Source organism: Brienomyrus brachyistius, chromosome 25 (genome assembly GCF_023856365.1).
Source record: "Brienomyrus brachyistius isolate T26 chromosome 25, BBRACH_0.4, whole genome shotgun sequence".
NCBI classification, from domain to species: Eukaryota; Metazoa; Chordata; class Actinopteri; order Osteoglossiformes; family Mormyridae; genus Brienomyrus; species Brienomyrus brachyistius.
The window spans coordinates 12447265-12458857 of NC_064557.1; the positions used below are offsets into that span (position 1 = coordinate 12447265).

An 11593-nucleotide genomic window follows, 5' to 3' on the forward strand; every position below is an offset into this window, starting at 1 on the left:
GCCGTTTCCATTTCTTTTCAAATGCAAAAATAAAACACGAGGCTTGGAAATATATTTACTAGTTCATTCTTTGGGAAATTGGATTATTCCTCCCAAAAACGCCCGCCATTACGCGACGCGGTGGAAGCACCAAATGAAACTGGGCACGTAAATGAAACTATCATCACGTAATACATAATAATAATTTAAAAGGCTTCAGCTTTCTCCTTGCACTAGGTTTTAAGTGCATTTTCCTTGCATCCATTTTCGGAAAGAACTTAGGTATGGACGATAGGCAGGCGTGTCCCTACCAATATTGTGGGAGTACAGTGTGTGTTTAGAAGGGCGAGGATTCGAGACTGATTTGGTCCCAAACAATAGAGAAACCAAACATACAATCTTGATTTTCGGAAACCATTATAAGCCTCCGTAAAACTCTGACGTAGTAATAATATGTGTAGATTCAAAATCTATATTAAACTATGAATGGTGCCGCAGTAACCGGTTATATCTTTGCTATATTTTACTTGATTCGCAAAAAAGGCATGTCTGATGGGCCGTTTCGTCGTTGACTCGCCGATGATACGAACATGTTACTATGGGATGTGGTTCTGAACATGGGTGGAGCACCAGCCACACAGTAGGGGCGCACATACACTCATGTGGGAAAACAAAAATGCCAAAGATGGAGGAGAATTAACTGTGTTTTCGACTAGTACAGACTTCCAGTAAAATGGATCATGCCTTTGAAATGCAGCAGAAAGTTTGAGGCGGAATTTCTGCTTGTTCTTCTAATGATCCCAGGTAAGTTTTCGTAACATGAATCCTACATAACAGCCTGGAAAAGTCTGATAAGGAGTGGAGAAAATGGTTAGAAGCAATACTGTTTAAGGTGAAAACGCTTATTTTAATAAAAACTTATTTTAAATATACTCTGTTCATATTACTTAGGCATTCAGCATTTGTTTCAAACGTTGGAAAAAACGAGCAAAATTGCATTTTATTTATGAACACGAGGAGCACGAGTTTCCGCACGTAACTGTTTTGTATTTCTGGTTTGGCTGTGCTTCAAATTTTCTAAAACGAACTCCATAGAAATTATAGATTTTGCTAAACGGTTGTCCGGTGAAATAGGCGAAATATATGTGAAATAAAAAGTGATTTAAAGGATTCATTACTGATTGTACACGAATACACATTAGTCACTTACTGTTGCCGGGGGGGCACGAGGGTGAGGGTGGCAGTGATTGGTGGCTTATGCTTATACCAGTGTTTCTTTTTCAAACTTCATCCCTGAGATCATTGTAAAAAACCAAAGACCTCTTTTATAATAACCCATTTTAATTAATAACCTCTTTCGTAGTATGATGGAGGCCACAGGTTTGGGAAAGTTGTTCCTTACTCTATTTATGTTACTGATCAGTGTTGACACAGCATGCAACAACAAAATGTGTCCCTTACATTTAGCCGATATGTGACAATGTGACATAGCAGGGGGCAGCTGATTCAGCACCCAGGGAACAGTGCTTGGGGGTGATACCTTGCTCAGGGTATTTCGCTGGTGGGGGATTCAAACCTGCAATCTTTTAATTATAAGTGCACTTCCCTAACCATTAAGCCACCACTGCCCACAATGTATTTGTATGGGATCTCTTTAATGTACAGGACTAGACCTGTAACCCTTTTAAGCAATTTCATATTATAACTGCTGCACTCGCCTTTGAAAGGTCCCATAGAAATCCTCATAATAGGAAGTAGCTTATATCCCAGGGCGCCATTGTTCACAGGGCACCCACACAAAAATGTTGGAAAGGCTGGGCACATGCACGGCATTTCAGCTCATGCCCCTAAAACTCATCACATGCAACAGTGATATGATGGGGGTTCTCAAGTATGATGTTAGGTTAGCACAATGTCACCAAAAAGAAAACCTTGGAAGTGAAGAGGTGACAACAGAACAGGTGGCAGTTCTGGGGGGGGGGTGGTATACCCTCATGGAAACAAAGAAATAAATACAGAGGTGACCAGGGTATGAAATAAATATGTGAGCTACACTTTCTGTGCACTGGCTATGCAAAATTAAATTACTAGTCAGACTATTAAGGTGGGTAGTACAGTCACTTCACTTTGTGAAGTGCATAGAAAAATAAGTTTAACTGATCACATTTATTGTAGCAGTACCTACCAAGTGACTGTATTACTGTATAACAGATAAGGTGAGATCATACGAGTGTAATGTGTCACCTCTGTGATTTCAGGGCTGCTGGGTCAGGAAGGGAAGACGGTGACCATCACAGAGAGACTGGGTAACAAAGTGACTCTGCATACTGGTGTTACTGGACTACAGAATGACTCTTTTATAGTGTGGACATTTGGAACTTCTAGTCCACCCCCAACAATAGCTAAATCAGTTAATGGGAAGATTGAATCCAACATGAGTGAGAGATTCAGAGGGCGGCTGCAGCTGGACCCACAGACTGGATCTCTCAGCATCACAAACATCAGCACCAGTGATGCTGGGATTTACCAGTTACAGATCATAAAGGACCACATACTGAAGAAAGAATTTGATTTAAACATATACAGTAAGTGATATGAAATGATCAGTTTAATACTTCATTAACTTTTTATATGTCTTTCCCGTTCCAGTCTTATGAAGCTTAAACTTCCTGTTCACTCTTGGGTCTTTATTTCTTCCACACTCGTTCTGGTTCTGACCCATTTTCCTTATTGCCGTACGCCTGTTCTCTCAGCAGGTCTGTATATAATCTGCTCTCCTGTTTACCCACAGATCCAGTGAACAGGCCGCACATAACATCCTTACAAGGTGACCGTCTGTCTGATACTGACCTACACCTGATCTGCTCTTCCTGTCTGAGAGATCTGATCACATGACAGGGCTCCTTTAAAGCGTCTCTGTGATTCACTCTCACATTTATTACATTTAGCATGACACTACACTGCCCATGTGACGTGTCTCTCTCCTCCTCACATCTCCAGCATCCAGTCGCTCATCAGTCCGACCTTCAGCCAGTGGGAGTTGCTGGGTTCTGTGTTATGTGGAGAACGGGAGAGACGTCACCCTGTCCTGGTACAGAGGGACCGAGAGACTGAACCAAACCATCAGCCCTGACCACAGCACCAGCCTGTCTCTCCCCCTGGAGGTCTGGGAGGACAGTCCTGCCTACAGCTGTGTGGCCACCAACCCAGTCAGCGAAGAGGCTGCAGAGGGGAACATCAAACAGCTGTGTGCTGAGCTGGGTAGGTCTCAGAGCAGAGGGTCCCTAGGGTCTGCCGCTGCTGCTGGACACGAACACAACTTCTCCTCTCCAGTAACTTACTGCAGGTGTATCTACACAGAATGATACTAAATGCAAACAATAAGAGACCAAAGTAACAATACTTACAATATCTGCACCAACTTCCCCTTTTATCACAGCACTTCCTCTTTCACTACATTCATATGTAATTATTCAGCTGGTGGCTCAAAAAAGACAGAGATTGATTATATTGGACTTAAACGGCATACAGCTAGTTTGTTCTCCTTTTATCTAATCCAGGTCCATTCCGGAACCTTCTCTGAATGAAGTTCTTACAGACAAACTGAGTGAATCTCCTTGTTTGTTTAGGACCTCCACAGATGCCAAGGATGTACATTGTACCTGCAGTGTTGATCCCTACAGCTGTGATACTAATGGTGATTGGCTTCATTTCTGTTAAATATAAAACCCGAAAATGCACGGAAGTTAAAGGTAAGAATGTTCAACATTAACACTGAGTTGTGTCAGGTACAGCAATAAGTGATGTGCATTTATTTGTCATAGTGCCTTTATAGTGTATTATTAACAGGCTTTTTTCTTCATATAATTACACACAGTCAAATGTCCTCACTTTGCATGTTAAGGAGTCACATTTCTGCCCTTGCTCAGGTGACCTAGTGACAGGGGCACGGTAGGGGCCTGGATACTCTGGCAGATTCAGGGGGGCCAACACCTTACATGAGGCCCCTATATACTCTAAGGGAGGTGGTGCGGGGGTGGAGGTGCCCCAGTGTGACATTTTGTCGGGGGGGGGGGGGGACAGAATTTCTAGCTATGCCACTGCCTAGGAGTGACATTTTTACATAGAAGGATAACTTTGGCTAATTCTGTCTGCAGAAACTGAGAACCCCAGCAATGCGGTCAGTGATCAGGTGACCTACGCAGACATTAACACTGAGAGGACAAACACGCAGCCTTCGGTGAGAGCTGCACGCAGAGTCACCCAGTCGTCTCTGTGCGTTATTATTTTGTACGTCTTTGAATTACGAACGTAGCTGCTCTTCCCCAGCCCTCAAATGCTCTCCATCTCTGTACATGTTTGATAAAGGGGGAGGTGCAGTAATTATGAACCTTTCAGAAGAAAAGAGATTGAGTTTCTCAGGTCCAGAGGTGGTGAAAACTGAAAGCCGTATTCGGCTTGCATTTCAAACCTCAGGGGCTGCATGCTTCAAAAGATAGGGTCCTAAAGCCTTTCGAATGTCCACGGAATGCATCTTGGGATATGTGGGGCTGCGAAGGATCCATCGGGTGCGAGAAAAGCTGGACGCATTTCTAGATCGCATTTGAAGGAGCCGTTGAAATGGGACGGCCTTGTCGCACTGCTGTGACGCATTCGGTCTTCAAATGCAGCCTTAGAAGGATGCAGCCCTTGAATTCAGACACAGCCTCATTGTTCTCTGATGTCATACTTCGGGAATCTGACCCAGGATACCCTGAGGAGCGGCCCCCTCTTCCTGCCTGTCCTTACTGTGTGTTTCCTATCCTGCAGGAGGAGTCCAGCACAGAGGTAGAATGCCGCACCATGTACGCAGCTGTCAGATGACTGTGCAGCTGTGTATTAGCTTGCGGCAGCTGAACAGCATAACAAGGTTCCTTGGAGTCTTTAAAGGCTGTTTGATCTATCTGCTGATGGTCTGGGGACATGTATCTGTAAACTATAACTATTTGTATTTCAACCAGTATTATAAAGTGTTGATTTTTTTTATTTAGTTTTTATTTTTGTACTTTCAGTTATCATTTGAAACCCAGTGTGGCCTGTTAGTTGTCACTGAGCTTCACTGTCTCTCCTGCTCATTGTTATCCTGGACAGTCGCTCTGCTCACCAGCTTTTCTTTGTATCTCAGGGGCACCAATAAACTTCCCCTCCCATCCTCTAATCCCGTGACTCATGGATCCGTTCACTGTCCCTACAGACACAAATTCAATCACTACACCAAGCCCCGATGGATTGAGCATACACACTCAGAGGAGCTTAATTAGGTCCCTCAGCTCGTTAACGCTGATGGGAATCCGTGTGACTGAAGGTGAACACACAGAACACGCGGGCAGCGTGAGGAGGTTCTCTTACTGCTGGAATCAGCGTGAGAGTCGCTGAGACGCCTGAGCTCAGCAACTTTGAACATGGTGTTTGTTGGTGCCAGAATTTCACACACTACAGTGTCTGGAGCTTACGGAGAGCGGTGATGTGAAACATCCAGTCAGCAGCAGTTCTGTGGGTGAAAATTCCTCGCTATTGAAGTCAGAGGAGAATCACCAGATTCTTTAAAGCTGACAGGAAGGGCACATGATCCCACAAAGGTCTACTTTGTGTTCTCTATTAGAGTATTTTACACAGTGAAAAACAAATTACCACTGCGGAACCTGCAGAAGGGAACTGCATGTTCATTTACTGTTTGTTAGATATTTACAGTCTATGGTACGTGTGTATACTGGTGTCCACTTGGTTACCATTAATATAGGCCAGAGAGTTATTTACATTATCTAGCTTCCTGAACTCTGAGTGACCCTCTTGGCTTTTCCCCAGGCAGGACAAAAACTGAGTCCAAACTCAGGGTTGGAAAGGTTTAATCCTCTTTTTAGTGAGATGATACAAGTTAGTGTGACAGAGTGCTTTGCATAACCTGGGTGTTCACACACCCCTGAAAAGAAAAGTACCCTGTTATATATTTTCAAAAGCCCCCCCCCCCCCGCCTCCCCTTATGAGATCTTCTGCATGATTGGTCACCATATGGCATGTCCATCATTGAATTTCCTCTTCTGACCTCCAATCTTGCTTCCTGAGTGTGTGTGTGTGTGTGTGTGTGTGTGTGTGTGTGTGTGTGTGTGTGTGTATGTATATATATATATATATATATATATATATATATATATATATAATGATCACATGATTGCATGTTTGTCCTGACAATGGTTTTATGTACTACCTGTGATATCCCACAATGTCGGTAAGTACAGTAAAACCTCGGATTGCGAGCATAATTCGTTCCCTGAAACGTGCTTACCCAAGTGCCATTATTCCACACCAGCTATTATGCAAATACTGTTATCTTGTGGGACATTTGCACTACGGATGCCACAAAGGGTCAGAGAGCCTGTTCTCCACATCATCATTTCAGCTCATTTTCATACATTTATTCAGTATTGAACAAGATCGTGTCACTTGATACTCCTAAAATGGTGGGTAATGTTCATCGTGCCATTTTATGTGATGTAGGCAATGCCATAACATCCAAAGATGATGTGGATGATTGGGGCGGAGGTGGCAATTTTTAGGCATCTATGATCCACAAACCAAAACTGATGCCAAGTATCATATATTCTATCAAACAGCCCCCATCTTTATCACACTAAATTTACAAGAAACGGTCTCTGATAGAGGAGGAGTTACGACCTCAGTCAGCACCACTGGCACATGCACAGGTCTGCTTTTCACACTAACTAATGATTATGCCGCTCCTTCCCCCAGATGGGATTGGAATCACACAGGTCTGCTTTGAAGCTTATCCCCCTTTTCCTTCAGCAAAAGCTTATAAAACACCCCATCTCACCCCAACTTCCACTTCTCTGTCTCTGGAACACTTTTACTTTATTGATCTCTGAGGGGGGGGGGGGGGGATCTCTTTTTGCCTACACCATCTTGCTCTCCATGAGACACAAAAAAAGGTGAGAGCTGGCTTGGGGGGGGGGGGGGGGGGGTCACAGATCTGGGTCAGTTATCATGCAGTGCCCCTGGAGCTGGATGTTAGGAGCTGTGCGACTATTCTGCAGAGACCAGGGCTGGAACCGGTGGCCTTCCAATACCAGGCACAGAAGCTTAGCCACGCACTGCCCCCTAGTGTAGTGAACAGGCAGATGCACAGGTCAGGAGTTAGGAGCATCCGCTAAATTATTGGTCACTATATAACACATAACAACTTAACCTCATACCTGTTAATAACTGAGGTTACATGTAATATTTTAAAGGCCATATACATGAACATGTCCTTAAATTAAATCAAGCTAACATATTTCACTGTTTGACTCTGCTACAATGTGGACATTCAGCTCTTCCCGCCTGACAACTTGATTTGATGATGGAAAGTCCAAAACCAGCTTCAGTGAGACAGCTGTAGCTTCTTCTCTAAGCATTAAAATCACTCGCGTCTTATATGTAACGAGGCCGAAGAAGCACATACATGATGCGCAGTTTAATAATACTGTAGCGTAGAGAGCTATAGTTCTAAGTAAACATGAATACCAGCCTCCTTCCCATCATCCTGTGCGGTGATTGCTCATTAGAAAAGTGTTCCACTATTTACTGGGTTGTGTGAAACCTGTGAGGGGGGTCAGTCCATGACATGTTAAAATCATTAAAGAGCACTAAGTCCCTCCACACCACGCCTAATTTGTTCCACCGCCTGCCTTTTCTGTGCGCCTGTGTGGTGATAGTGCTTGAGTGCCCTCTAGTGGGGTATAGTGGACATGCATGGGCACGGTGAAGCGTATGGATATCTCCTTGTGCCCCAAAGCAATTAATCACGCCGAGGGCTAATCCACGGGGAATCAACCTCTCTGTACCAACCCGTCACCAACCGAGGCCTGAGCACCAGGGGAACCCTGATGAGTGCAGAAAGGAAGGCTTGCGTTTACAGCGGGGGAAGGGATCAGCTCCCGGGAGGGACACCTGACAACTGCTCGGCCCCCGTGCCCTGCGGTCCACGGGCCGAATGCTTCAGACGAAACCGCCAGAATGCACGTTTAGCAATAAAACACCGTATGAAACTTAATCACCGCGGTCCGCACCGCGAACATTTTTGTTTCTTATGATCCAACCTGCGATCTAAGTAGGCAGGTACTAATCGACATGCTTTGCATCATACTGCACTTAATCTTGTAAATTAATATGTATATTTTCGTTTTTCTGTAAACAGTAAATGTTTGCCGTGTAATGCGTGTTTCATTAGTCGGTAACCATGAGTGTGGTGTAAATGGCTGATTTCCCTGTCTGTGTAGCTACTAGTATTAAACCAATAGCGGCGGATAATTAAAGACGGTAACTTCCATTTTAAAAGAGCTGTCATCTCCGTCATTAAAATGACACACGCGCTCGCCACGATAAGTTTATTTGCGCTGTATTTGTCTGTCTGCGCATTCTAGCGTTGAACAGCTGCAGATTGTTCTCGCTGATGGGTTCATTTTTGTTTAGTCCCAACGTCGTGTATGGCCACTTTAAACAGACTCTCCACCACCTGCGGCATCGCTTATACCGGTCCAGGATGTCAAGGTGCCACAGGAATGTAGACCTACACGCAGAGGTGGCAATTTCAGGTCCAGAAAGTAAAAATCCAGACCATGATTTACTTTCAACCAACCAGTTGGATAAAGAGCCACATAAAGAGTACAGTCACAGAGTACTCAACTGGTTGGTTGAAAGTAAATCATGGTCTGGATTTTTACTTTCTGGACCTGAAATTGCCACCTCTGCCTACATGTCCAGTGCTGCGTCGTCTGCACCGCCCAGAAAGGACAGTCGAGTTTCACGTTGTCGTATCTTTAGACCGTTTTGCTCCGGCACGGTACTGCGTTGACAAATTGTGACTGAGACTTTTTTTTTTCTTCTTTTTTCTTGCCGAGTGTCGGTCGATGATAAAACGCGCACTGATGATAAAACTACGTCGTGCTGTTTTAGCTTTAATCCAATTCTAGGGGATATCACGTATTCAGTTCTAACTAGATAAAAGGCTTATTCTCAACATCAGAAATTCGGTTACAGATTAAAAACGCTTACTCTCATTCATTTCAATTGGAGTTAAAATCCCAATTTCTGATCTCAAGAATTCAACTATGGCTAGTTACAACTGAATTCTTGATATCAGAAATGGGAATTTTAACCAGGTAAAACAAAAAAATTTCTGATATCAATAACATGCATTTTAATCAGTTATGAAAAATACATATTATAACTATAGTCGCAATTGAATTTCTGATATCAAGAAATTTACATCATAACTAATTAGAGTTAAAGTTAAAATGACTTGCCGTACAAAAATTCCTTTAGCGGTGGTGTCGACATGCTCCAAAGCATGTTACGTGAGCTGATTAAAAACAGGACGAAATGAAAAGAAAGCGGAAGAGGCTGGTGTGGAGCAAGGTCCAAAGAAGGGTCCCGAGATGCTATGAGTTATTAATTTGAAGGTAAATATGTAACAAAATGCAAGATATTGTGCACTTGTTATGAGAAATTGTAGAACTAATATTTGACCTTATATATTGAAATTTTCACTTGTAGGAAATATTCACACGAGTGACAAAAATATCAATATTGTGTAGATTGATATTTACATAAATACAGTGGCCGCTGCATCCATGGTGGCAGATACAAGCACAAATCAGTATTACAACTTCTCAAATATGTCCCTGCAAGTTCAAATCTGCGCGCCTTGATTTTGCTACAGTTTTTGCGATAAACTTGCAACAAAACCAATTTGCACTTGTAAAGCGGGTGTGGGGTGGAGTTATGGGGTGAACCAATCAGAAATAAACCGCTTGATCCACATTCTAGTCCAGAAGGTGGCGGTAATGCACCCTAATTCCACTGCGCTAAGTGAGCTATGTTGCACTAAGGCAGGGTAAGTTTCCTCCAAAGGCTTCCTTTCTGGGGTAAATAAACACACATCACTAAATTTCGCCTTTTTTGTTAGATGTAGTAGCAAAATGACAGTGAACAAAGTACATACTATATCTTTACTGTATCAAGTCTTGAGTCAATCCTTCATCAATACAAAAAACGAAGGTATGCAGATTAGGATAACTACTCATCAGTATGTTCGGTCATCGATTAATATGATACTGCACCAAAAAAAAAGGTGCGACCAGCTGAGCAGAGGTGGAAATAAAAATCCAGACCATAATTTGGTTTCCACCAACCAGTTGAGCATAAAGAGTCACACAGTACTCAACTGATTGGTTGGTCTGTATATTTATTTTCTGGACCTGAAATTTTCACTTTTGCAACAGAGAAAGTTTGTAGCACCATTTCTAAATGGACATATCTCATATACTTCTCCCATTACATGTGCATAAAATCTCGTCAAGCAGATTTCTGTTTCAAGTGTATCACACAGCATCCTTATAAGATTATTGGTATTTAGTTGAAGTTCCTGTGACTAACCATGATAATAATAATAATAATACTTTATTGATCCCCGTGGGGAAATCGTCTTCACGCCTCCCTCTACTTGCTCTTTGTAGAGTAAGCTGTTTGCGAAGGGCAGCCACCTGCTGGGGCGCCCAGGGAGCAGGGGGTTAAGGGCCAGTGACCTTCTGAATACATGCACACGGGCTTAGCCCAGTGAGCCACACGCTGCCCCCGAAGTGGGGGGTGTGCTGTTTCCAGAGAAGGGAGGTGCTTGAAAAGCAATGTTTTCACGCGACTGTCTGTGGTGCTCTGTGGTCCTGCACGGTGCAGTTGCCGTACCAGGATGAAATGTTTGGTGATATTACACTTTCTGTAGCACCGGTCTTGGGGAGACATTGGATTTCTTCAGCTGCCGCAGGTGGCAGAGTGTCTATCTTGCCTTGGAGACCTGTGCGTGCACATGGTGTGAACGTGTAAAGTCGTGGGAGAGGCGGACTGACGAGGTGCTTAAAGTTGTTTACCCGCTCCGTTGATGATGAGAGGGATTTAGCTCTGCTATGTCCTTCTGAATTCCCAACACAGCCTCTTTAGCCTCAGACCAGGATGTTTGGAGGTCCTTCTCACTGAGGTTGACCTGCTCATCCTTGCTGGGAATGAGACCCAGCATCACTATGACATCCGCACACTTGATGAAATCGGAGCTGTGCATAGCAACACAGTCGTGCGCGTATAGTGAGGAAATCCTTCAGAATGAGTATTGATGATCCGGGGTATTAATGATTGGGATGCCACTGGCCCCAGTTTAAGAGAAACCAGATACTTTGATTCCTGTGGGAAAATTCTCTTTTTGCCTACCCCATCTCGCTCTCTATGAAACACGCAGCAAGGCGAGAGTAAGTTTGGGGGTTACAGCACAGTGCAAGGTCAGCCAGAATGCAGCACCCATGGAGCTGGGGGGTAAGGGCCTTACTCAAGGGCCCACAGACATGTGACTGTTCTGTCAAGACTGGGGCTCAAACTGACAGCCTTCCACTGGCTTCTGTAATGTGGCAATAAAGAGTCTGATTCTGAAAGACTCTGATCCCTGTTTGAAGCTGGAACGGAGATGCTAATGGTCTGCACATTGGCGCACTGACATGTACAACGTGACCAAACTCTTGTGTTTCATGGCTGCATT

The 11593-nt window shown here is 43.8% G+C and overlaps 1 protein-coding gene across 1 annotated transcript in view; it reads left to right on the plus strand.

Annotated features, from left to right (window-relative positions):
* LOC125720285 (uncharacterized) overlaps positions 1-5176 on the plus strand; it is a 31396-nt gene extending 26220 nt beyond the window's left edge. Inside the window, exons 14-19 of the mRNA XM_048995491.1 lie at positions 2238-2564; positions 2771-2806; positions 2980-3240; positions 3609-3731; positions 4137-4219; positions 4789-5176. Of these exons, the coding sequence (XP_048851448.1) occupies positions 2238-2564; positions 2771-2806; positions 2980-3240; positions 3609-3731; positions 4137-4219; positions 4789-4842 (884 nt within the window). The 3' untranslated portion in view covers positions 4843-5176. The remainder of the gene's footprint in view (positions 1-2237; positions 2565-2770; positions 2807-2979; positions 3241-3608; positions 3732-4136; positions 4220-4788) is intronic.
* Positions 5177-11593: the final 6417 nt, after the last annotated feature.